The sequence below is a fragment of the Aythya marila genome, assembly GCF_965140915.1.
Source record: "Aythya marila genome assembly, chromosome: 7".
Taxonomy (NCBI): Eukaryota; Metazoa; Chordata; class Aves; order Anseriformes; family Anatidae; genus Aythya; species Aythya marila.
This window is the reverse complement of record NC_139048.1, coordinates 32,734,065-32,761,305: the sequence shown is the minus strand read 5'-3', so window position 1 is coordinate 32,761,305 and position 27,241 is coordinate 32,734,065. Positions and strand designations below refer to the sequence as shown.

The window sequence follows — 27,241 nt, the reverse complement described above, 5'->3', positions numbered from 1 at the left end:
CTGTTGATGGCGGGGGGAAGCTCCCGCTTAATCCAGCGCTGGAAGTTTTCCGTTTGAGGAATGTGACTTATTCGTGATCTTTCCCTGAACAAGTTGATCTGACAGACCAGGACGTAAAGCTGTTGTGACCAAAAACCTTGGGCTCATCCCCTGCCTACCACGATGGCGAAGGTGCCCTCTGCCACAGAGGCCTTGTCGAGCAGAGTAAGGGACCTCCTGCTCGCCCCGTTCCCGTGCAGCCTCAGTGTTCAACACCGCTGCAAAACAGGGAAGCCCAACTCCAGAGAGTACCTGCTCTGCTGCCGGTGGCGCGGCAACTTGTGCGGGGACACGACGGCTGCTGGGACATGTGGCTGTCACTGCAGAAAACAGGAACAACCTGCCATGGGTGATAAAGAGGAAACAGAAATTAGATTTTTATTTTAGGGAACACAAAAGCTGCATGAGGAGGCCGCAGCCCTGCGCACCCAGAGGAGCTATGCCTCTTCTAGGAGCCATCAGAAAGGCACGTACCCATGTGGTGGACCTGACAACATGCCTGCAGGTAATGAGAAGGCTGTGTACAAACAGAAAAAGTTGTGGTGTTTTGTTTTGTTTTGTTTTTTGTAAATAGAATGAGTTTTCCAAGTGTTCAAAGTTTGCCTAAAGCAGAAGGCATAAATGTTTTTTTCTTTGTAGACCTCCCACGCTTTTGTGTTGTTATCACACAGCAACTATTTGTTAATCTGCAACAAACTGGGAATGTTTTCAAAAATATGTGATGCTTATTTTGTCTCCTCTCAAATTATTTTTAATAACAAAGCTATGCGCCACATGCATGGTTGCGAGTGTTATTGGATGCAATTATTCCTATCTTGAAATAGAAAAACACAAATGTTCCTCCTCCTCCTCATGGGTTTTACATTCTTTTGGTTTTACGCTTTGTGCTTGAAAATCTTCTGTTCCCCCTACCCTCCCCGAAATCTATTAATGGTTCAATACACTTAAAACTCTATAGGTGTCTTTCCCTTTGCTATGTTCAAAGTACAAACAGGTGAGATCCAATGAAGACTTCCCCTTTTGGGTAAAATAATTCAAATGCAAGGTTCTGTTTGTTTGTTTGTTTGTTTTTCCTGGGGTTTCAAAGCATTTTGACCTCATTTACAAAAACAAACTTCTACTATCTCATTGCGGGTCTGCGCATCCCCCGTACACTGATCCAGTAAATCTGTGGCCAGTTTCATCTAAATCTGGCCCAGGGGTTCACACCTCACATACTTCTGTCCTGGAAGTTTTATAAAGGCAGATGGCCACAAAGAAGAAAGGAAAGCCGGTAGAGGTAAGGCTGCGATGAGGAATCGCTCCTCATAACACATAGGAAAAAATCTGGGCCGAAGGAGGGGGAAGAGAAGGCTCCAAAGCATGAAACTGTGGATATGGGGATCTTGTTGGGCAACTTGCTGAAAAAGACAAGGAGTGTCTTTATTTCCCTTTTAAAGCATGTCAAAATACAGCTGTTGTTAGTGCCTGTGCTCACAGGGAAAACCCTAGGTTGCCGCCACTCACGCCCTCTTTCTCTGGGAGATGGTGTGGTCCACAATGAATATAATCTGAAGGAACACTTCAACATTTTTTTTTCCCCTACCGAATGCGATTCTACGCGGGCACAAAAGTTTCTTTTTGGCGGGGCCAGCCACAAACTCCGGGAAGCCGGTGAACCTTGGTGGTTTTCGCAGCAACAAAGGGCACGCTGAAAGAGCATGGACGCCTCTTTATCCTCCTGCTCTGTTGTTCCCAGCCGCCCTCCCAGCACAACGCCGTGTGCGAGCTGGAGCCGGCTGGGTTAAGGCACAGCCTCGCAGCAGCCTCGGAGCCAGGGGAAGCAGCGCAGCGATGCGAGGCGTTTGAGGGATAAAAAAACAACAAGGTGAGAGAAACTCGGGGCGATGTTTAGCCCTGCCTGAGGCGGAAAGCAACTTGGCAGCCCTCGTGGCCGGGCTACAAAGCCCAGGGGCAGCCGGGGAGGAGGCTGAGCAGGCCTCAAGACACAAAGAGCCCAAAGAGCCGCCCCCCCCCCCCCCCTTCTTTGTGGGGCCGGGCACACCGGCACCGGGCTCACCTTCATGGGGAGGGGGGGGGGGGCTCGGCTGGGGGCTCCCCGCCGCCGCCGCCGGCCCCTTCCCCCCCGGGCAAGGAGGGCGGCAGCCGCAGGGGGCTTGCAGCAGGCCGGTGACTCCTCCTAGAGGCGGTGTAGCGGAGCGGGAGGGAAGCCCTGCCGCCCCCCTCGGGAGCGGGAGCAGCCGCCGCCGCCGCCATCGCCCTCCTCACGTAGCAGACGGGAGCCGGCGGCTGAGGCGGGGCGAGCGGGCCCGGGGTCGGGGTTGGGTTGGGTTGGGTTGGGGTGGGGGGGGGAAAAAAGAGGCGAGGGCGAGAGGCGGCTGCGAGGGCAGAGAGAGGGGAAAGGGGCCCGGAGGAGGAGGAGGAGGAGGGCGGTGAGGAAGCACCGGCAGGTGAGGAGCGGGCGGTGGGGGGGGGGGGGGGGGTGAGGGGGGGCCGCTCCCCTCAGCGGCCGTGAGGGGATGGAGGAGGAGGGGGGGGGGGGGGAGGGGGGTTTAGGGGGGGGTGTGAGGGGATTTGGGGGGGATGAGGGGGTCTGAGGGGGGTGAGGGGGGTCGAAGGGAGGGCTCTGAGGGGGTTTAAGGGGGTCTGAGGGGGTTTAAGGGGTTTAAAGGGGCGGGAGGGGGGTGCGCGCCCCCCGCCGCCGCCCCCTCACGGAGGCTCCGGCCGCTGACTGGAGGGGGGGAGGGGCGGGGGAGGGAGGGGGGGGGGTTTGCGCGGGAAAGCCAACGGCCACTCCGCCCCCCCCTCCATCCCTCCCGGCTCGCCCCCCCCCCCCCCCCGCTCGCTGCTCGCCGCCGCAGGGCGCCTGCGCGGAGCGCGCGCTCGCGCCGCCCCGCCCCCGCCGCCCGGCGGCTCGCAGCCAATCGGCAGCCGCCTCGCCTCGGCGCCCGCGGGGAGAGGGAGGGGAGGGAGGGGCGGGGCGGGCGTCGCCATGGCAACCGTGCGGCGTTGCGCGTGCCGCCCGGCCCCGCTGGCGCCTCCCCTGAGGGGCAGCGGGGCCCGTCCCCTGTCCCCCCACACACATTTCACCTTTAATTTTCCAAATAAAAGTTATAATATGTGGAAGGCAAAGCCCGTGGGTGCCCAGCACAAGCGCACGGCTCACGTACGCCCCAAAACGCCGCTCAGCAGTCGCGTGTCAAAGCCGCAGGGCTGTGGTGGCAGTCCCGCAGCCCGGGGGCAGCTCCCTGCTGAGCGCCTGCTGCCAAAGCTTCCCACCCCAAATCCTGCCCCAAATCCTGCCCCAAATCCTGCCCAAGTGCCCCTGGGCACCTTGTGCTGCAGGGGTGTCTCTGCCACCTCGAAAACCCAGCAGGACAACGGTGTATATAGCCTGCTGGCTATATATGCGCAGTTTATATAGCGCCTGGTTTAATCTGACCCGATTTATTTATTTATTTTACCCGATTATTTCTCAAATGTTTAGTGATAGTCGCTAGCGTGTGCTTCATACCTGGTGTAGGTGTTATCCTGCCTTGCCTCTGCCTTGCGTTTGGTCGGGGATGTGAAGAGGAACAGCTGGAGTTTGCTGTTCACCCATGTTGCAGCAGTTTTATTCTGCGTTGCACAGACTAAGCTTTCTTTTCTTTGTTTCCTGTGAGTTTTCTTTCTGAGAGAAAGAACTAGACATCTGAACTGATGCCAGAAGGAACCTGAGGGAGCAGGAGGGTGCCTTTGCTTCTGTCCCCTCCATCGGGCTGCTAACATCACGTGCAAGAAACAGCTTCTGCTTTGGGCTCCAACAAGCAGATTCTGATCTAGATACTTTTTGATCAACTGTTAAAAATCTTGTCTTTGTTTTGCCCAGCAGCAGTTCAGGATAAATGAAAAATCAGTTGATGTGTTGTAGGCATTTGGTAGTGCACTGAGCTACCTGGAGGGCACCCATGCTTTCTTGCCAGATTTTGACCTGTAAATCTCTGAACCTGTTGATCTCTGAGCTTGCTTCCTGTCCAGCTTTTCCACTCCAGGCTCACTTGCACATCACAATCTGGTTTTGGGTCCATGTGTTTTTTAAAAGTATTGGAGGTCTCACCACCTAAATGTCACTATGTGGTTTTGTACTTCTGCAAATCGGTGTAGGAAGGGCTGGAAAGTGGTTTTAAGGTTGTTTTGGTAAGCCTCGGTATGTGGGATGCAAATCATGGGGCAGTCTGGTGCTTGCCCTCTGCAGGTAACCGTGGTGGGGTGGGCAGTGGCAGAGCCTCCAAGTGGCCAAAGCAGATCCGCCTGGGAGCAGGGAGAGCCCTGCTTCCAGCAGGCAAAAGGAAATTGTTGTTGGTTGCCTTGGGCTCTTGGGAAGATGCAATTCCCAGAGCAAGGCCCAGCTTGCAACAGTCTACCTTATTTTCATCATATTGTAGAGAGCTCCAGGAGATCTGGTAGCTGTTAAATCCCCCATAGCAACACAGGGATGGTGGAGCTGTGAAGAGTAGGAGTGTGCCGTGACCAATTAGGGGATTGGAAGCACTAATTGCTTTAAATTGCCCAAGCCTCATGATGTCACGGTAGCCAGATATAGACGCAGTTTTTCCAACTCAGTGACGATGGACTTCATGTACGTGCCATGGCCGTGTTTTTTCAGTGGGGACTCTAGTTTGTTAGGACAAACCCAGAGTCATTGCATCGCTTGGCAATAATTAATGTGGGTAGACTTGAGTGCTTTTCAGCTGATAAGCTCTTGGTGTTTAGCAGCATCACCTGTAGATAACAATGAGGACCAGCAGTGCTCAACTTGTAGCTCTTCTGCTGTTGGCAGCTGTGGAGCAGCCCAGGTGGGTGCATCGTGTAAGTGGTGTCAGGTATGAGTTGATGTGCATCCTCCTGGGTCAAACGGGTCCCTGCCAGGGGGAGAAATGATCCTGGCCCCTGGGACCTCACTGTGGACAAGGTGTAGCTCTTCTGTACAAGATAGCGAGGACTGATGTTCATCTGAGCCTGTGAAGTGTTGCCTTAGCATCCACTCTCTAAGATATCTGGCATAGGTAGCTGACTGTTGTGGTGTATCCTGTTTCTTTTTTCAAGTTCACATTAATTGTATTCTAGCAGATTTGATCATGCCATAGCTTGGTGTTTTCTACCAGACATCATCTTCTGTAGGATACAAGACAAAAACAGAGCTTCAAGATGTTTCATGCGTACCCTGGTCCATGTACATTGCAAAGAAGAGGGGAAGAGTGATAGCAGAGTTTTGAAACTTCTCCTATTCTGAGGCTTAAGCAAAATCCTGCAAACGTACCTGAACTGATACCTGCAGTGCATTTGGAAAAATGTTTGGGAATCCAAAGGCTGCTTTGGCAGCAGGGGGCAAAAATGGCTGAGAACATCGGAGGCTGAGGGAGATAAGGAGAGAATAAAGGCATAGAGACAAAGGTGGGAAGTTCAATGAGGCAACAAAGGAATGAGCCAGAAGTGTTTAATTATACCCACAAGTGTATATAACGTAACGGTGTGCCCTGGAGCAGTGTGCTTAGTTATGCAAACATGTTTTGATTTTCTATCACAGAGATCAAGTACAACCACTGTGTTTTCTGTGGATGCAAACCTCATGATGTTTGCTTTTTTTTTCCCCATTGATTTATACGCAACTGGGATTTGGTACTACAGCAAATATATGAGAGGCTTGCTTAATATGATTTAGATGCGTGATTCTTTTTAGCGTGCTCCTTCAGTATGGCTCTCTCTCAGGATCTCAGCGCAGAACTGAATTGCTGGGTGATGAAACCATCCTGGTGTAGCAGGAACCAGATCGTAGGCTTGTGCACACATTTATTAAGTTTCATATTAAAATGTGATACTGTAGCTTGTGTTACTCAGGAGGCTGATCCACAAGTTGGCTCTTCCCGTGGCTAGAAACCTAGACCCCAGCCTATGTTTGCTCGTTAGTTGCAGTGTCAGTTACCACAAGCTGGAAAGGATGCTTTATGAAGGTTAATCAGTAGCCCAATATAAAATGGGAAGGTTGTGCAGGGTTTGTCAGAAGTAGCAAACTTCGTCAAGTGGAGGGACCTCGAGAGATGACCTTGTCCAGCCTCCTGTTGGTACCTCGCTGACTTGTGGCAGATCTCTCGCCCCTCTGAAGCTGTGCTGAGGGAGAGCTGCTGCCACCTTCCAGCGATGCTGTCACAGAGCTTTTCCTATTTTTTCCACCTTTCAAGCAGTCATTTGTGTCTCAAAAGACCATTATTATGTCTTCTTTCATCTTTCCGTTCAGATTTTCTGTCAGGCCTCTGGCCAACCCCATCACACTCCTGAGGATCCCCCTTTGGTGCCGTATCTGAAGCACAGAGGCCACGGCACAAAGCTTGCCTTTCCACACCAGTTGTTTGGTCCTACACAACTAATTCCTCCTGCATAACTGCACTTTATTCCCATTACATTGAAGTTTTGATTCACTTGGGTGTGTTTGAAGTGGCCCTAGCTGTCTAATCTCTGCTGATAAGCAGCAGTTTATGAGCTTTTTACCACCACTCGTGACTCCGGCCTGGCGGTTTTTGTGGAGCTCAGGACGGGATGACGAGCAGCATAAATTTGGATGTCCGATGTCCCTATGTCTGATAGGTTTACTGGTGTAATCTTTCCCAGCTTTGGCTACTCTGCCCACATAATGTATCGCAGGCACTAAGAGAAATGATCTGGCTGATGGATGAGGAGACACCAGGGCGTTTTCGATGCCATTTTCTGTGGACGCCTGGCTGTGCTGGGGCCAGGTGACCCTCGCTGGAGGATCACAAAGGAAACCCAGCTTTGTGCCCTCCTCGAATAAATGTTGATGTTCCCAGGGGCCTGCAGTGCTGCCCAAGGCCTTTTTCGGATGGCTATTTTAAAATGCAGACTGTGATTTAAAAAAAAATAAAAATGTTACGCCATCAAGTAAAGTTGTCAATACTTTTTAGATCATCTCCTGCCTTTTGTTGCCTCGTTCTACCGAGGTGGGTGGAGGCCGGGAATTAAGTAGCTGTGCCTTCGGTACCAGAAATGCCATCTGTGGCAGTCACGCTCCTCGCTGCCTTCAGAGGAGAGCATCTCGAGCTACTCTTTGTGTACCAAGATCGGCTCTCAGCGCAGAAAAAGCCCATCCTGAGAAAGCCGGATGGACAGGAGAAAATGGTAGCCAGTCCTTCTGAGATGAGAGATTAAAGGGAAGTCTTTAATCCTTTAGATCCGTGGAGGAAGGCTTCTGCAGCCCTCTGTAGATGCTGTGAAGGTGATCCGGAGAGAATTATTAAAGCGATGAGGTCTGTGAGCTGCCCCCTGGGGCTCTGTTCCTGCGGCCGAGCGGTGCAAGGGGAGGTGCCTGAAGCACGGCTGCTTCCCTGCTTCTCTTCAGCTCGACATGCTAGATTTTCTCTATAAAAGACCCCTGAGGAAGCTGTATTTGTAGGCAGGTTTTGTCTTCTGCTGTGCGAGCAGCACAGCTTCCTCTAGTTTCAGGCAAAGGTGGCATCAACATCTGCTTTTCAGGTTGCTTACTGCTATCCATCATCCCAGCTCTCAGCTGTCTGTAACTTGCTGAACTTTAACATCAGCATTGAAACTCGCCATGCTGTGGCTGTCTGCCTTCCTGAGAGTTGTTTCTGGGTTGTGTTTCTTTTTAAAAATTCATTTAATGTATGCTGGATTTTTATTATTATTTTTAATTCTCCAAGCAGTCTTTCTGTGGTATTGCTATACTGGCTGTGCAGTAGTCAAAAACAAGCAAACAAAACAAAGCTATAGCACCTGTTCCAGTTGTCTGAATATAAATAATGTCTCAATTTTATCAATTGTTGAGGCTGGATTTGTTGTGGGTTTTTTTTGTTTGTTTGTTTGTTTTTTTCTTCTGGAAGAACAAGGAAATGATGTATAAAGATTTTTCTCGCATCCCGAACACCAATTCTATTTCTTCTCTCTTACAGCTTTCAGTTTGGAGCAAGGGAATAAGAATCACCAGCACGTTGAGAAGCACAAAGCCGCAAGATGTCGGGCCGCAGCGGGAAGAAGAAAATGTCCAAACTGTCACGCTCCAGCAGGGCAGGCGTTATTTTCCCCGTGGGGAGGATGATGCGCTACTTGAAGAAAGGAACGTACAAGTACCGGATAGGTGTCGGAGCACCGGTTTACATGGCAGCTGTCATAGAGTATCTAGCAGGTAAACCAAGAACCCGATGCTGATCAGCCCCTCAGGTGCTGATCGTGCACGGCAGCCTGGGGTACCTGTGGGGTGAGGTATGGACGTGTTCAGCACTCTGGAAGTCTGGCTCTGAAAGGGCAGGAGAGGTATAAATTCGCTTAAAGTGCTCAAGGAGATTAATTTGCTTCTCAAAGAGGCTGAGGATGGAAATTTTCTCCTTTAGAGGCGCCGTGCTTGATCACTAGTTGAGCTGCTTGTTCTTTGTTGCTGCTCTACAATAGGTAGTTTGAGAGAAAACTGATAGGTTTGATAGAGTGGGATGTGAATAATAGTAGAGAGGGAAAAAACCCTCACTTCACACATCTGTAGTGCGTTTGAAGTGAACAAACTCTCTTTTGTTGGCTGCATTATTCCTCGTGGAGCAGTGTCAAAGTGCTATGAGACATGGAGGTGGTGCATTTGTATTTAAAAAAATTGTTTGGCTTCTTGGATGTATAAAGAAACCGTGTCAGGATTTAAATCTTCCTCCACACCTAAGGTTTTCCTTTGCTTTATGAAAGTGACTTCAGAGAAAGGGGCAGGTGTTACCGGGTATGCCATATACTGTAGTATTCTGTGGTGTGTTGTAAGATACTATGGTATTTTGGACCATCCTATGAATGTATCTGCCTGGATTTGTATTTAAGTGTGGGAAAACAGCACCTTGCCGGATTGTTTCACTGCCTGGCAGAGAGAGGATTCTAGTTCCAGTTCCTGAAGTGTTACAGGTCAAGACTGAGGTGCATTAAAGAATCTGTGAGGAGTTACCAGCCTGGAATTAGTCGAGTGGGTTAATGTTTCAGGAGCGTAGTTTATTACCAAAGTGGCACAGGAGAAGCATGCATGGAGCCTGGTTGTCCATATAACAGTACTCCGGTCTTTATGTAAACACTGCTGTCTTTTTACACACCAAAACCTCATAAAGTCATTAAAAGCACTGTTTCCCTTTAAAGGTGTGGAGAACATCTGAAGCAGTGATAACTTCAGGTTACGTTTCTGATGATGCCTGATAGCATGTTACAGAAACTTCCACGTTTGTGCTGGTTAATTGCAGGACCAAAATAAAATGTTGCTTACGTGGAAAAAACGTGAACAAAACTTTTAAGCTTGCATTTATGTTTACCTCCTGCTCCTTCAAGAGTTAAGTACGGAGCTGGTGTTAAACTAAAACGCCACTGAAAAGCAGAACAAAATCCAAGATGGTGAGCATATCCCCCACTTTTTTTTTAAATGCTGTGTAAGAGCTAACACGTTTGTATTTTTCAGTCTTATTTCATCACAGAGAAGGATCAGTTCTGGAAGTGAGTTTGAGGAGCCCTTTCACTTCATTGAGAACATAAGTATGCCCATATTTGCACGATCCAGTTTCAGATGTTAAGAACGAAGTCTTCTAAGTGCTGAAATCTCTCTCTCAGTGTAGCTGGTGCAGTTATGCTGTTCCAGGGAAATCCGTGGCTTGCGGAGCTTCCTTACCTGCGACACGGAGTGCTACTCAGCAGAGATGCTTCAGGGTTGGGGGAGATGTGGAGGCAGAGGATTCGGAGCTCTTAGAGCTCTCCTGCTCTGCCCACACTGCTTTTCAACCTTGTTTTTATTGCTGGGCCCCTGTATGTTTTCTAGCAGGGGTTGAGACCTTTAGGATTGCCATAAATGTGGATTTCTCTAGCAAGGTGTGTTTGCTTTTCGGTACCATTGATCATGAATTGCTTAGAAGTCACCTGCAGCCATCGGTTGTCTGGGGGTGACAAGAGGAACACAGCATTACATGAATTTTGGAAATCGTCCTAACTTTTGTTATTGAATAACACGTTCCTTAGTGACTGCTGACCTTCAGTCCTGGGAGAAACCCTTTTTTCTTTTCCCAGTCCACAGGCCCACAGCCTTCAGAGGAGTTTCCTAGAATAAGCATCTGGAGAAGCTTGTTCTCTGAGCTGCCACAGTTATTACGAGGTGTACGAATAAATTGCCAAGTTAGTGTCTGTTGCATGCAGCACCTCCGTAGCGCAGACTAAGTCATGGTAAGCCTTTCAGAACCCACAGCACAGCACTGTTTGCCTGTTGTCTGAACTAGAACAGCGTACCTCGGTTCTGGTTCTGCTTCTGGCTAGCAAATGCAGTTAAATTTAAATGATTAATAGGGTAAGGACAGATTATGTGCAGGCCTACACTGTGTTTTAGGGGAAAAAAAGCAGAATGTATAGTCAGCCAAGCAAAAGAACTGCTAGATATGTAGGCTGGGGGCCCACATAAATTGTAAGGGAATGTTATTTTAAGCTGCTTGGTTCAGCAGAGAGAGCCCTTGCCCAGCCCTGTATATACTGTGAGAGCAGAGCAATATTTCTGAGCAAACAACTATTGTTTGTGGACTTCCGGACCAAAGTTTCTGTGCCCTGTCCAGAGTTTTGTTTGAAAAGATTACAAAGATGGATAGCTTGATTAAAAAGCAGCATTTACAGCGTCTGACCCTGCTGATCTAGCTATTCCCAATGTGTATGCAATAACATATAATAATTGGTTTGGGGATGCCTTTAGAAATGAAACGTGGTTTTCTGGGGTTGTTGTCAGACAGGGTATTTTATATCAAACTGGTAGCATTTCTTAGCATTATCTGAGGTTTCCTGTTTTAAATTGGCTTGATGATGTTTTTGTCATCAAGTGGTGACTACGTGGGCTGAAAGCCTGCACACAGGGGAACTGCTGCAGGCGAAATCTGGGGGAGTGGGAGTAAAAGGGTGGAGAACTCTGTGTGGTTCTTCAACCCTTTCACCAAAGCGAGTTGAACAGTTGTCTTTTGCCATGTTAAAGCATTCATGAGACCTTTTCCCCTATTTTATTTTCTGCTCTTAAGCAGAGGCTTTTTTTTTTTTTGCTTTATGAAAGGGGAAGGGTGGTGTCTGCCATCCCAAAGAAATTTGCTCTGTTTGGCCAAGCTGTAACTTTGAAAAAATCACAGATTGCTCACGCTCAGCAGCGACTTCTTTGATTTTAACAGCTTAAAATCTCCGAAGACTTAGGCTGGAGTGTGCTCAGTGAGGACCTTCCCAGCTCCTAGTGCTGCCCAGACTGCCGGTGCATCATCCCCACAGGGCGACAGAGCGTGCCTCAACCTCTCCCAGCTCTGACATGAGACAGGACCGCGCGTGGGCTGCCCCACACAGTGACTGAGCATGCTTCAGCCCATGGCTACAGGTGCTCAGAAGGAATTTCCCCTCTCACTGCTGTCCCTGGCTGCCCCTGGTCACGGCACAGAGCTGACAAAAGCTGCAAAGAGGCGGGTGGCAAGAGGTCTGGGACTGGGTCCAGGGAACAGGTTCCAGGTCCTTCGGGGAAGGAGGAACAGTTAGTAACATTTTGGGGAGCTGGTGGTTATGGGAGAAGAGTGCTGATGCTGGAGACAGCTGAGGATGGCTCTGGCTGGTGGGGAAGTTAAACTGAGGGCCAAAGGGGAAGTATCAGAGGGTGCCCACAATGATACACCCAAAGCTGAAGAGAAAGTTGCAAAAACAGGGCATAGGGCATGGATCCCATGGAGGGAGGTGCTGCTGGTGAAGAATCCAGAAAGGAAGATCGAGTCTGAGGAGAGCGGACAGGAGGCAGAAATGCCCAGGGAAGGAAAATGAGGTGGAAGTCTCAGTGCCTAGGAAAGGGGAATGGGCTGTGGAGCTGGGGAATGGGCAGGGTGGGTGAGGCAGGAGGAGTCAGATTGGACCGGAGCTGTCTGACATCTGTCCAGGACATAGGACGGACTCTCCCGTGTATGTAATTTGTCAGTGGCCTGAATTTGTGTTACCCTGAAGCACTGAGCCTCTTGACTAGCATCGCCAGATGGTGCATGTGCACCTGGGGCATCCTCATGCCCTGCCACCGTGTGGTTCAGTCTGCCTTTTTGCTCTCGCAGGCGTTCTCTGTGTTGCAGGCCGCTAGATCCCCTTTTTGCCCTTTGTTTGCAAGACAGATTGTGGCTGCAGCCCACTGCCATTGTCAACACTGAATCTGAGCTCTGGCTTATCAACTCCATTGTAAAAATGCCAACAATCACTGCAGTGTATCTTGAGAAGAGGTACTTTTAAACCTCAACTGATTAGCTAAGATGAGGAAGATCTTATCAAGGATCTAAAGCTTTTTATGTTTTTATTTATTTTTTATAATCTCTCTATCTTGTTTCATATCTTAGGCTTGAAAGTCATATTGCAAAACTGCAACTTAATTCCTGTCCAGAAGCTTGTGTTTCCTGGAACAATGTTGGCCTCCACTGGCTTCAGAGTCAGAAATTTGATGAAAAAATAACCTTGGTTCTTGATTTCTGGACTTTGCAACATGCATGTGCCAGACTGTGCTGGGAACATGTGCAGGGCTGACTGCAGCCATCGTCTGAGTCAAACAGAGGCAGAATGTGTGCCATAAAGCACCTTCCAAAACGTAGGCAAAGAATACAGATGCATCTTGCTTAGGAGGCAGACGAGATGTGAACGATGTGCTGGTGAGAAGAACTGATCGAGGTGGCAGCAGAAAGCCGCGTTCTGTAAATTAGGGAAGGAACAATGCCAGCAAATGCTTCCTCCTTCAAAGGACATTGACTGGCGTGTTCTTCTGTCTGGTGTGCTCACCTGCCATCAGGAGACAAACTGAGCAGTTGCTTTTCCACTTGCCAGTGGAGGACCAAAAACTCCATCTGATGCATCTTGTCAGAGCAAAGGTATTACAGGGCAGATTTGTGTGTCGTAGCGTAACAGGAATGTCAGAGCTTACCTAAAAGGGGAAGTGGAAAACCCAGTAACCTGTCTGAAATCCTTCTGCTTCTGTGGTCAGTAGTTCTCAGTTATCTTCCTTTTCGGGCCAACTGAGCGCTTCACAAAAGCAGGCTGGGCTCAACTGACCAAATAACTTCGGCCTGACTGTGATGCTTTTAGTTCACACACGTTCCAAATCTGTTGATCCATCAGCTAAGGAAACCTCTCTTTCTCTTGTACGTTACAGGATGAGACAATGGCATCCCGTTCAGGTCATGGCTTAGCTGCTGCTTGTGTTGGTTGCAGGACAGCTCGGTTCTTCCCTGCTCCTGAGTACTTATCAAACAGGATTAAGAGGGTCTGCTGAAAAGACTTAAACACTTCTTTTGGGGGTCACTTAACTTTTGCAAGATCCAAACACCAGTGCCCAGTCTTCTTCTACTCTCTTGTAGCCCGAAGTCCAAGAAACTCCACGTTTTTGTATAAAGGTAGTTGCAGAGGGTGAGATTTGTCTTTGATTTTTTAAATACTGATAATGTGATCACCTACACAGGAACTTAATGGCCTATGTGCTGTGTAGAGTCAGGCCAGTTTTGGACGTGGTTCTGCTGCCTCTGTTCAATTCCTTCATGAGGCCACAGTGAAATGCAGCGTGCACAAATGAGCTCGTTTGCTTTTAGCCATCTGTGCCGAAGATGTCTGAATTTGAAGTTAAGCTTCCAGTGTGGAGGCTTCTTGTGTGGATTTCGAATCTTGAGGGAGCCAAATTATTCCAGAATTCACTTTAATTCTTAATGTCTGCTGTTAGGAGGACATAAAATAAAACCAACTTAGGTCTGAGAATATCCAGATGCCCGATTTCAAGAGAGCTTGCTGCAGTGAAGGACTTCATTATAGGAGTTATATTCTCAGACTGCAGTCTCCTTAGAGTTTAGATGACCTCAGCTGTCGAGATGTTTCTGCTGGAAACATAAACTGGTTTCTTTAGGGATCTGCTCTTATCAGTAGAGGATGTGGTAACTGCAGCCTCCAGATTTGATTGTTTTTTCCTTTTTTGCAAATGCCATTTGATGTTCTTAAGACTGAGTCCCTGCCTTCATTCCGAAGTCTCCAGCTTTGGAAAAATATGCATATAGAGAATCGTTAGAAGGAGGTAAGGCAATTATGTACCTATGCAAATAATTGGCATCCTTTGGTAAGTTACTTATATGCATCATCTGTGGTCTGCCCTACATCATCTCTGTCTTGGATTCTCTTCTTCCTGGTGTCCTGTGGTAGATGCAAAGTGCCTGGCGTTTGAGTGTTCTGCGTTTTTTGCTCTCAACATTAGGCAGAGGACACTTGAGTGCACCATCAGGATGCTGCTGGCCAAAGGACCCAGAGCCTGGGGGAGTGGGGTGAGCACACGGTTAGCAGGATGTGCTTGTTGTTGGCACATCTGAAAGAACTGCAGTTCCCATCCAGGTAAGTATGTTGTTTTTTTTTTGTAATTCCTGCTGCAATTCTCCTCTGCTGTCAGCATAAATCTGCACAACCCCCTGGAGAAGTGTGGGTCTCCTTTCTTGCTCTCTGCTGGTCTGCACACTGGATGGCAATCTGTTCCTGCTGTCTGCTGCTGCCTTCGCTCCACCGACAGAGGTCAGGGATCTGCAAGCACCAGCCCTGCAGCCCCACGGGGGTGACCATCACCGGACAGTGCAGGATCTCTTTTCCATCTCCTTTCAAGTCTAGGTCAGACACCTCAGAGTTGGGAAATGCCAGAGCTGAGGTTGCTGGCCCAGCTTTTATTGTAGACCCACTGTGGTGTTGTCCCGATCCTGTTTTTGCCTGTCTGCTCGCTGCTTTTCCCTCAGGCTGGAGGCCTGGTTATGACAGCCATGGTCCTGATAGCTCCTAAAATTTAAATGCTCCTCTTTGCAACTTTAATAATGTTTCTTGCAAGTTTTGCATGAATAGTTGTGAACAGTTTCAACAGAGACTGGCTGTTTCTTGAGCAATTCGCTGTGAACGTGCACACAAGTGGAAACAATGGCTCTCACATCTCCAACGTTCAGTTAAATATGTGTGCTCTAGCAGTGAAAGCTGGATGACAAGTATGCACTTTTGTTATTCTAACAGAGCGAAATTGAAAGCTTGTATTTTTCCCATGAACTGAGAGCTAAACCTCTTGTTGAAATCCTTTGGATTTTAGCCAGAGAGCATTTTGCAGATTCCCACTAGACTTTCCATGGAAGTTCTTTCTGTAATAGTTGCAGCTCTTTATATAATGGATGAAATGGGAGTAAGATATCATAACAGAAAGCAGGTGGGCTGTAAGTTTCTTACTCCTGTTACTGACAAATGTAAAAACAAAAACAAGGCGGGCACTTAATACCTTTTTAAATGCAATAAGGTGCAAATACGACTTCTGATGGTTATTTGGAGCAAAACATTCCCTTCTCCTTTCTTCTTGGTGCTTCAGTGGAGTTCTTATGTGAGAAATAAGTTCTAAATACAGCCTAAACTGTGTAAGTTAATAATGCTGACTGCTACAGTTTGCTAAGAAAGATGTGTCTGTGTTTCCTCTATACCAATTAGAAAACCCTCAGCCACTTCGGTCACTGTCTAAAAGTTACTGCAAAAGTAGAAAGAACTTTTGAAATGACCGCCTGTTCCAGGAGACCTAGAGAACTTTCTACCAACAGATCATGCATTGAAGCTCTCGTGTTGTTTCTGCTTGCATCTAAGCCAAACCTTTTGTATCTTGTTCTGAAATGAAGCCTCTCACCGATTTTCAATGCCCTTTAATACCGAATTGCAGCATCGCCTGGCTAGTTTGTTGGCTTTCAAAGTACTTCTTTAAATGCACCTCAGTCTTTGTCTTACCTGGTCCTCAGAATCCTTGCTGTTTTGTCACAACTTTCTGAACTAGGTTTGGGGTTTCGTTGCATGCTTTGCTGTTCTGTTGTTACAGGGTTACTGCTACATTCTGGACTGCCGATGTACGTTTTTATAGGGTGTTTGTTCTTTTTTGAAAGAGAACTCTGACTTGGGAATCATAAAAGAAGTTATGTGAACCAAGCTGAGCATATTTTCTGCTAGCTGTCCTTTAGGAAATTAGAAAGAACAAATTCGGTTATGTAATATTAAAATACATTGAGTGTTGTTTGCTTTCTGCATTTCCAAAGCAAAGATCATTTAAATCTGTAAAATACCCCCGGAGGGGTAAATAGATAGGAAAAGGGAACGTACAATGAGTACACAGGGTGTACAGAAGTTACATTTTTGTCACTCATTTTTATCTCAATGTGTTTTGCAGCTGAAATTCTAGAACTAGCAGGAAATGCAGCAAGAGACAACAAGAAAGGAAGAATTGCCCCCAGGCACATCCTCCTGGCAGTAGCAAATGATGAGGAGCTGAATCAGGTACTCCTTTACATTGCAGTGTGAGTGTTATCTGCTGTAGCATGAATGAAGCTGCTCCCAAGAAAGTTAGACATTCTAGCCTGACTGATGAATGAAACACAAATATTAAAGCAGAAGATGGCAAGATGTTGCCAACCCAAATTAAGAGCCAAAGGAAAAAAAAAAAAAAAAGGGTTCTGCGATATTAGATCTGAAATCACTTGGATGTAAATTTTGTTGCTTCCACAGCCTGTGGGTTGTGTTGAAGTGGGAGAACTTGATGCCTAATTTTTAACTTGGTGATATCTGATACTTAACAAAAATACACAAGACAGACAGCCTTTTCCAAAAGCTGTGGAAGTGTGTGTGTTTTCTATTACGCTGTCTGTGAGGCCCATCTTGGATGGGGAGCTGGCTGACTCTGCTGTAGCTGCGTCCAGCACTGCCTCTCCTTCCATATGTCTGAGTCTTGTTAGCACACTGACTGGTTTCGCAGTGTGTTTTGACTCTGAGGATCACTTGTGGAGGGAGAAGAGAGGTCATGGCACGGGCTGTGAATTGCAGCATTCAGGGCTGCTGGAAAGGATCAGTCAGCAGCAGAGGACCTCTTCTTGGATGGCCCTGTGCAAAGATGGATGACATCACTCACACCTTGAAAGGTTCCTGCACCGAGTTTGTCTGCTCTAAATAATGAAAATGTGGTGCCCGTGAAGTCATCCAGCTCTGTTTTCTGTTACGGAAACTGAAAACTCAAAACAGAGGTGATGAGAGAAGGAAAAGAATTGGAACACTACCAGCCCGTTCCCTGCACCGTAAAACTGGTCACTGGCCTGTGGAACAGACCTACTGCTGTCAGTTGGATCGGCCAGGTTTTGCCCTCTGTGTAAATAAATACTGCTGCCCGTTCCTGTTGTTTACCCCTGCAAAGCAGGTTCTTGGGACTTACGCTTACTTCCACTGCATCTGCTTTCCTGGGAAGGCGGTCTATAACCTTCCTTCAGCAGCACTGGGGTGCAATTTTTATTTATTTTTTTTTTAAAGTAGCCTGCAAGTGCTTGTATCCTCTTACTCTCACTCACTGCCTGCAAGTCACCGAGGTGTGCAGAAAGACCAGCACTGAAAGACAGGAAAGAGTCTGACCTGTAGAGTAACAGAGTTCTCTGGGGTATGCTGACCGACCTCGCTGGGACTTGCCGGGTTTTCCCTCTAATTGGGTTTTCTTGTGATAAACACAAAAGGTACGGTGCTTTAGGAAGTGTGGGCTCGGTGTGTTTGTGCTATGAAGTCAGCAAAAATTGCTGGAGTGCAGACTTTGAGAATTTATAACGAGCTCCTTTATGCTGCTTCTCCTTGCAGTTGCTAAAAGGTGTGACTATTGCAAGTGGGGGTGTCCTGCCCAGAATTCAGCCAGAGCTCCTAGCCAAGAAACGCGGTGCCAAAGGCAAGTCTGAGACTATCCTCTCCCCTACTCCTGAGAAGAAGGGAAGGAAATCCATGGTGAGCAAAAAGAGTGGGAAGAAGGCGAAGTCTAACAAGACCCGGACACCCAAAAAGGTAAGCATGAGGCAGATACGGGATCCTGGATATGTGAGAGAAGGTTTGGATTGAAACCAACTGAAATTATCAGGAGGAACAAACTGGTGCCTCTGCATTGTTTGTTGCAACTGGAAACAGGAGGTAGGAGTTGATGGTAGACACATCAGGAACTTATTTCTCTAAACTTGGAAATAAAAGGGAAGATGCTTATCAAAGCACTTTTATAATGAATTTCTGTAACAAAAACCTTTAAAGCTTCAAGGGAAGCTTTTCAGATATCCACGTCACCCTCTGCAGTACCTTCTTGATAACTGTAGAATTTTTACTAAAATACGGGGAGCTGCATTTACAATCATTTTCTCTCTGAGTCATGTCACACCATCAGCCTTTCATGGGTACCATATTGCTCTTAAAGATTTTTCACTGTCTGGAGAAGTTGCCATGACATGGTACATACGTGTCATTTTTGACAAGCATTTTGTTTCATATATTCTTAGGTGTACTGTTACAAATGTGTTTTTTCGTTTTTTGGTTTTCTTTGAGAGTTAGGAGAATAATAAATGAACTGGAACTTGGCCACTGCATCTTCCCTCACAGTTGCCCATCCTCTGTCACCATCCAAAATGCTTTGATTTGGTAAAGCAGTAACACAGATCAGTGCACTTGGTTTGTCATTCCAAAGCTTGCACGTTAAGACATTGCTAAATTTTGATTAGGACGGGATTAAATCATTTTAAACTTTGACCTAAACCTTTTACACTTCTTTTTTTAAGCACATCTTTCTGGAGACCTCTAAGCTTTGATACATCTCTCTAGTTGAGAAAGTGCAGAAACAACTTTTTAAAAGAAAGCAGAGCTGTGTAGTTGAAGGTGTGCTCCAGCAGCCAAGGTAGGAGCAGGCTTCCTGCTTCTGGAGCTGGGCTGCACGAAGGATTGTGTCTCACAAAGGGGGTTTTGCATTCAACCTTCACCTATTAGTTAGCTCATTTAGTCGTTCCATCTGTTTGTATGGAGGTGTGATGGCTCCCTTCCGTCAGTAGGGATTGAGATTTATGATTCGATTCGTTACCTGAGGTTTACGGTTTCTTTCCGATGTTTTTTTCTTTTGTCGGGGTTCCTGTTTGATTCAGTGTGAGCTCTGTTCTCCTAGCAGCAAAACCAAACACACTAGCACACACCCATCCATAAATACAACCTTAATCATCAGTAAAACCACAGGTGGAGGTGTGTGCCCCAACACTCAATGTCTACAAACAGATGTAAAGCCTCAGATGAACCACTGATGTTTTAGCATTTTATGGACAGTGAAAACCTCTGTTATTCACAATCTTTGGGGAGTAAAAAGCTACGAGTAATATATTTCTTTGAGAAGATGAAATTTGTATTAACTCATGAAATCTCCTACCGAATAATGTTAGGCATTAATTTGCATTCAAGAGTTTTTGTTTCTCTCCCCCTCTTCCCCAAATTAGAATAAACAAAAGGACAACGAAAAAGAAGGAGCTTCAAATTCAACATCTGAAGATGGACCCGGGGATGGTTTTACTATCTTGTCCTCCAAGAGCCTCGTGCCAGGACAAAAGGTAATACAATTTAGGATTTAACAGATTGGGATCGTAGCAGTGGAGCCTAGCATAAACAGAAGGACGCTTTAAATCTAACACCAGTAAAAAATCTTCTCTGCCTTCATCCTTAGTGGTCCCAAATTTAAGGCCAGAACTCACTCAAGTCATAGATGGGGCAGAGGATCTCAAAACTACGTCTGCAGATAAAAGATTTCCAAGAACAATGCTAGTCAGCCTCTCTTCTCTAGAGACTGATTTCTTGGCTAAATCTGTAGTAGAGTTTTGTTCCATTTGGACTTGTCTGAGTGTCTAGCATACTGCCAAACCAGGTTTAACCTTCTAGGCTATTTATTACTTATTAAAAAATAAACTAAAATTCTGCGCCAAGCCTAAGGATCACTCATCAAGTTCCACATACTGGTTTGTGCCAGAAGCCTGAGCACTCCATCTGAAAATGGGCCATGGGGTGCAGCTCTGTTCAAAGTGATCAAGCCTGCTTCAGCACAGACTCTGACACCTTGCCTGGCCAGAACTTCAAAACTGTCCCACCAAAATACCCATCTCAGTGATGTCCAGCCAACTCTCTGTCTTATTCTTTCCTTCCTTATAAAGTCTAGTACATATTTTGAATTATTATTGTAGAGATAGAGTAAAGATTTTGTATTGTTGATTTTCAGGTAGTAGGATCATCTGGAAAAAGTGTTGTTCTTGAAATTGCTTCTGTAAGCCCTCCATACTGATGTACCCTTATATGAAGCAGTGATTAAAAATTCAGTCTATCTGCTCCCATCTCATAATAAACTAGTGGTCTAGTTTATGCCAGAGGTGTACTAGATCCAGAAGACTGCTAAAAGCAATAATCTTGCCAGGTGGAAGAAACCCGTATCTCCTTTGTTAAGAGTTCAGTGCTGTTCTAAGTTCCTCCAGAACCTGTGCAGCTTCCCACTTTCTTATCTAAAATGGACAGTGTTTATTTTCCTTATTAGGACATAAATTCTGTAGCTTAACTTGTAAGAAATGAGGTGTATCAGGCACATGTTCAGCAACTGTAAAGTCTTTTTAATAATTTCTAGGATTTCTGTCCTCTGTTGCTGCTCAAAGTGATGAGGCTGTGAGACTTGGGGAGCAGCCTTTTTTGGGCTCCTTAAGACATCAAGTTTTGGCCAGTTCTTGTGTCCTGATGCATGGGTGGGTAAAACATTCCTTGTTTTATTTACATCAGGAGCTGAAATGAAATTAATTACGTGGGTGGTGAAGTCTGTATGGATCAAGATAGGGTCTAGCTCATCGGTAGTAATTTCCCTGCAAGCAGTTTACTGGGGACAAGTGTTTCTGTAGGGGACAACCTTTTATTTTTAGTATTTTTCTCTTTAAACAAGAGGGTTTCCAAAGTGAGTATTTTTTTTCTTCGAAGTGTGATGCTAGGACATGAATGAATCTAGTAGCAGTAATTTCCTCAGGAACAGGCTTCCAAGCTATGGGCACATCGTGAAACATCTGAACGGTGTACAGACTAATTAAAGGTTAAAAATCAGAATCAACCATACCAAATAAAATAAAATTGTGTGTATTATGAATCCAGCCTTTTTGCCTTTTTTTTTTTTTTGATATGAAAGTAATTTCACACACAGATTACTAATTTGATTCTTTCTACTCTCTCATCCGTATCTTGCAGCTTTCTCTGACACAGAGTGACATCAGCCATATTGGCTCCATGAAAGTAGAAGGCATCGTTCACCCTACAACTGCTGAAATAGACCTCAAGGAGGAGATAGGTGAGGCCCTGCTACCTGCAGGCTTCTGAAAATCAGGCTGGAACTGAGTAGATATAATATGCTAATCAGTAATTTATCTTTTTTTTTTTAATGATGACTAACAACAATGAAAACACAGATGATTTGTTGCTGCACATGAGCAGTAAAGGTGTAGATGATCATTATTCCAGTCTTTATTGCGTTATTGTCTTTTTTACATTGGCTTTTGGAAATTCTATGGGGAAAATCATCTACAGTAATAACACTTACAGTTATGCTTTTCCTTACAGGATTTTGTATGCTTCAGAAATACCCATGTACAAAGCCTTGTACTGCTCATGTGATACAAGGAAATATTATTACTGTGGTGTAAAACAGGGGAATTGCTGTGAGGGAAGTAAAAAAGATAGGCAGCCAGTTGCACAGAGGGACTGAATCCACTAGTAGGATTTTTGGATCCTTGTTGTATACAGTCAGTCATTGAGGACTTCACTGGCATCCCAGCTGTGTTTATTTCAGAAATTGTTTCAGGAAAGTAGTAGTGTTTGTACACTGAGTTGATTTAGGAGACTGAAAATCTGAGTCTGGAAAATCCCACTCTTCACCGTTTTTAACCATAAGCGAAAGGAAGTTAGCATTCTTACAGATAGTTATGTTAATGTGCGGTAATAACAGAGAAGTTTTTTGTGAAAACAATAAAAAGCAAACTTTATCTGTGGCTGATAGTGGCAAGCGTAAACATCAGCTGCTGCTGATAGAGGGAAACATGCCAGTGTGTGCACAATGTCCTTTTAAATCACGTAGAATTGTTTTCTTTTGCTGGTAGCTCAAAGCCAAGGCCTTTTGCTCTGTTTCCTTGCAGGCAAGGCTTTGGAAAAGGCAGGAGGAAAAGAGTTTTTAGAAACAGTGAAGGAGCTTCGCAAATCTCAAGGACCTTTGGAAGTTGCTGAAGGTAAAAAGGATTTTCTGCTTTGTTTGTGGAAATGGCTTGACACATTAGAAAAAAGAACATACTGAAATGTTCTTTTTTTCTTGGCATTCGAAGCTGTTCTTGATTATATATGTGCCTTTGCTTATGTGATGCAAACGTTTATTTCTTCTTCAAAATTATTGCTGACACAGGCAACCTGTTTGGGGGCCGGAGAGGGGAAAAAGGGAAGAGGGTTAGGATACCTCTGTGCGGTGCACATCCTGCCTTTGGGCTTTTAAGTGCCACCTAAAAAAAGTAACAGCAGGATGATTAATTTACCTTAGGCAGTTCCTGTCTGTGGGAGTCCAAAAGTTACGGAAAAAAATAGGTTATTACCTAATAGGTTAAATAGAAAATAGGTTATTACCTCAGTGCCTCTTTCCTCTCCTACTTGTACCACGTTTCTTAGAGAGGATTAGCACTCAGTCTGTGAGCAATTCTAGTTTACAAATTACCCTGATTTATGCATATTTGATGAACAATGCAGGCAGAGCAACTCCCTCACTGTGTTTGAACACCAATAAACGTAGATGTGATACAATCTATAGAACTGGCATGGTTTTCAAAGAGCAATTGCCGCTCTTCTCCCAGGCATTACAGCTACCATATAGAAATACAAATTACAAAAGAGCTCTCTTCAAATGTTTAATGCATGTGGAGCAGTGAATAGTTAAGGGCTTGAGATTGTCTTCCTTTGTAGACAAATTTAGCTGATTTTTAGGAGCTGGATGTGGGTGAAGATGGGAGAAGTTACAATACATCTCTTCGTGCCTTATGCAGCTTAGTACCTCAGTACTAAAAGCACTGAAAAAAGCATGTCAGTACTTTAAATGGTCTTGTTTTTCAAATTTCCTAAAGGAGCAGTCTAATCACAGAGAGATTTTTGTACAGTATATTTCACTTCACTTTTGCATTGCATCAGAAATATGTGCCACAGCATCCAACTAAACTACTTCTCTATCAACATCACATAGATAGACAATAGACTTACTTTGTGCTCTTAAAGTGGTCCCAAGAAAGAGGATAATCTTAGTTTCATGGAAGGAAAATGTACTCTGTCAAGCACTGTGTCGTGCTGCTGCGTTTGATGTTGCCACATCCACTGGTTTTCAGGCAAGCACTAACAAATGGTTTTTAATCACTTGAGCTCCAGCCTAGGCTTTGAATTTAAGTGCTGTTGACAGGTTACCTGTGTTGTTTTCAGTCAATTTGCTTCTCTCCTGGTTGAAATTGAAGTAGCAGAGTGAAGCATTAGATGGAATTATTCTGTGATGGTGGACAAGTGAATAAATCCACCTTTTTCCATCCTTGGGCAATAATTGCATGGCTAGTTTCTGCGTGTTTGACCTGAGAGTCCCAAGGCTTAGATTTTAAAAGTGCTGAAAGTCACAACTGCCGCAAAAGCAAACTGGTGCTATGCTGTGGATGTTGCAAGTCCTGAAAAATGAATCTGAGATTTCTAATCGGGCCTTACTGGTGGCTACTTTTCAGTAAACATCTTTGATTTCTCAGGTTGTTGTCTGAAATCACCTGTCCACGAAGGGGGTCCAAGTATTACTAACCCCCTGGAGCTGTACAGATGTTGCAGAATATTTGTGCAGAGCATTTAGATAAGGCCATGACAACACACGTCTATTGGGGAATTAATGACATTGTATTCAGTGCAAGCTTTTGATACTTTGCATAAAAAAGAACATGCAGAGGCCATGCAGAATGAGAAAGCTATGAACTATTATTGAATAACTGTTTGTTAACCAAATGAGCCTGGGTTCTTTAGAGAATAAAGAAGCAATTGATCACACAAGTAATGATAGCACAGTCAGATTATGATTGCAAGTGAGTCATTGTGGCTTTTTTTCATTCCTCATATATTTCTTTTGGGAGAGGCAATGGAATTAAGGAAGCACTTGAGACTGAGAAGTCATTGCAGGGTGATTTCTTTTCAAAACTAAACGCTGTTGTATTTTCCTTTGATAGCTGCACTTACTCAGTCTAGCGGCCTAGCAGCAAAGTTTGTCATCCACTGTCACATCCCACAGTGGGGCTCAGACAAGTGCGAAGAGCAGCTTGAAGAGACCATAAAGAATTGCTTAACAGCTGCAGAAGACAAGAAGTTGAAGTCTGTGGCTTTCCCCCCTTTTCCCAGTGGCAGGTATGGCTTTTTCTGCATAAGAGGCTTCTAAATTGTGTAACAATTGTATGACTATCAGAGCTGCTGCTGTGAGAGGGAGCCTGTGAGTAGAGACATGAGTGTCCTCCCAGGAGAGGAGAGCTGAGCTGACTGTGAGTAGAAGAATGAAAGAACATTTTTATGTCCTTTCATTTTATTGTGGTGAACCTTAGTAAAGCTCCACTGGGATTAATAAGGTTACACTGGCACCATACTGAAGGTAAGTGGTGCTTCTCGAGCTAGGTAAATGCAGAATATTTACTTAAGTCATCCCAAGAATATATAGTAAATACACTAGTCACACTAATGATTTATTTCAAAGGAAAATCACCATTTCTTAAACACAGTTCTGCTCTAAAAATGCAACTATCACACCAACTGTAAAACTTTGCATTTCTTTCTTAATAACTAGCAAATAAAACGTACTCAATTAAGAAACCCAAAGGTGGTGTGGTTTTTGTTTTGTGAATATGAACTAGCTGGAAAACGTTTTCAAAAAGTCTTTCTTGATAGCTTGTTGCCACAAAGATACATTAGCTGGGTTGTTACAGAGGTCTGTCGTGGGACCAGAGCTAGTAAAAGTCTGTCTGTCAGTGATCGTTTAGATGATAGTGAGTATGCATATGACAGATGTTGATGATCAGTTTCCAAGCTCTTTTTTGGGCAGTGTTTAATAGATACGGGATAAGTCTGAAATTGCTAACGTGAAATTGAGTAAGAAGTGAGTCGTACTGCACTTAGGAGGAGAAATACACAAATGTACAGCATGTTGTTATCAGAGAAGGGGGAAAAAAGGAAGCAATTTAAACGCTGCTCTGGATGCTATTAAAAATACTGTGATTTTTTCAACTGTAAGCATTGTTAGGCACTGGAATGGCATATCTGTGTTCTGGTGTGGCCCTGTCACTGGAGATCTTTGAGGATAAGTTAAGACAAACTTAATTGAGAAGCAGAAGAGTTGTGTGTGATCCTGCCCCAGAGTAAGGGCGTGGTTGTTCTGGCTGAAGTTTTTGGCATCCATCTGACTTCCTTTGGAGCATTATCGTACAGTAGAATCTAAATAGGGAGCATTAAACTTGAGAGCAAACAACAGCTACGCTCAATGCCTATCTGCAATCTCTGCCAGGTCTTAACTCGCCTTCAGCGTGCCCCAGCACAGTCTCACCCAGACTCTGAGAGCTGCTCGGCTCTCTACATGCTTATGTAGCAAGGAAGCCACATCCACGTGCTTTAGGGTTGTGCAAAATCAGCAGAACTATCACAGCCAGTGTCAGGCAGCAGAGAAACCCCAGCAAGGAATGAAAAAAAAGTGTGTCTTTCCCTCCAGATCTCAGCGACAGAGAGACGCATCTGTCACTTCAGGACAGGGATGCTTTCTAGGTCGAGGAACCTCTTTGGTGTTAGACAAGTACAGCAATGTGGAGACCTTCTTAAGCACAAAGTACAACGATGTGGAGACCTTCCTAAGTGCAGGCATAGTGTAAGGCAGGGTGTTTCACGAGGTATGCATCAAGTTCAAGTAGAACAGTACTTGAAATTGTTTTTATAGCAGTCATATTTCATATAAACAAAGATGAAAAGCTGCTGACCTTCACAGTAACTACTCTGTGCTGAAATGAGGGTGAAGGAACTGAGCTGCAGCTGAACTTTTGTGAGATAAAAAAGGAGTATGAGTGATTAAGATATAATAAAACTGAAATCTCAAGGACACGGGCCCGGTGCTCCAAGAAGAGTCACAATTCAACACTGCTTGCTGTAACATTTGGTAGCTTTGCAGTTAGTAGGCTGGAGAGTATTACCATAAAAAAAAATGAAGGAAGGAATGGACCTTGATTTGAGGTTGTAACTTCAATTATTTTCATTGATGTCTCAAGCAAAGTATTGTCAATTACAGGGAAAGGAAGTCGGGTGTCATCTTTTTAAAGCAATTCTGTTTTCAACAACAACAACAAATCCTTGAGCTTTTTAGCCTGCCTGGCATGGCACAGACGAGTTTGATTCTAAGGTAGAGTGTTTAAAATACTTTGTGTGGTTATAAACAGTAGAAGCAAACGAAAACAGTAGCTATGCCAGCAAGGGAGCTAACACAGCAGCAGATGGATATTGTTATCAGAACCTTGGGGTTTGCTTCTGGGATGTGCACGTGTTAAAGCTGTAACTGGTGCTGTGTTAACAGCAACCTGTAGTGGGTATGGCTGTGATTTGTGCCTTTTGGCATCACGTGTGCATAATGCTTGCACAGGTAGCTGACACTCTTGTTCTGTTTTCTTCCCCTCTCACATAGAAACTGCTTCCCCAAACAGACGGCAGCCCAGGTGACTCTCAGAGCTATTTCCACCCATTTTGACGGCACCAGCTCTTCCTCCTTGAAGAACATTTACTTTCTGCTCTTCGACAGCGAAAGTATTGGCATCTATGTGCAAGAAATGGCCAAGCTAGACACTAAGTAGCAACGGCAGCCAAATGAAACTTTATTTTTCAACAAACTTGAGTAGCATTAAAAGCATTAGAGGTGGGTTTTATTTTTTCAATGTGGTGAGGAGGGGGAGTGGTAGTAGTGTGATGTGTTGTGACTTGATGAAGAGCTGTGACTAGAGGTGAGCGGGGTTTAGTCCGATTTCTTCGTGCTCTCAGCATCCTCTAGCCATTTATATCACCTTAAACGATTGAGTTACCATCTCTTTTTCCAGGAGTTTTAGTGTCCCTTGTTACTTTAGTTTAGAAGTTTTTAAAGAGTAACTTCAGTTTAGATTTGTAGTGATGAATTTTTCACACACACACTTTAGAGAAAGCTCTTAAATATTCTGCTCCCTTTTCCCCTCCCTTGAGGGTATATGTTAAACTTCTGCCTCCAGCCCGCCGGGGGAGGGTGGGGGGGAGG

At 45.3% G+C, this 27,241-nt stretch overlaps 1 protein-coding gene across 10 annotated transcripts; it reads left to right on the top strand.

Moving 5' to 3' along the window:
* The first annotated feature begins 1,688 nt into the window (after positions 1-1,688).
* MACROH2A2 (macroH2A.2 histone) lies at positions 1,689-27,241 on the top strand. 10 transcript variants are annotated; one of them, XM_082764617.1, is made up of 10 exons: positions 8,097-8,230; positions 10,117-10,269; positions 11,244-11,440; positions 14,312-16,386; positions 17,722-17,919; positions 19,374-19,484; positions 21,142-21,241; positions 22,083-22,172; positions 24,168-24,342; positions 26,645-27,241. In XM_082764617.1, exons 4-10 carry the CDS (start codon positions 16,267-16,269, stop codon positions 26,808-26,810), a joined length of 960 nt encoding a protein of 319 aa, XP_082620743.1. In that variant the 5' UTR covers positions 8,097-8,230; positions 10,117-10,269; positions 11,244-11,440; positions 14,312-16,266; the 3' UTR covers positions 26,811-27,241. The 10 variants fall into 10 exon arrangements, with proteins under 10 accessions (XP_082620741.1, XP_082620739.1, XP_082620746.1 ...); XM_082764615.1 differs by lacking the exons at positions 10,117-10,269; positions 11,244-11,440 and adding an exon at positions 1,689-1,906 and having other exon boundaries at positions 7,998-8,230; positions 16,280-16,386; XM_082764613.1 differs by lacking the exons at positions 10,117-10,269; positions 11,244-11,440 and adding an exon at positions 2,391-2,489 and having other exon boundaries at positions 7,998-8,230; positions 16,280-16,386.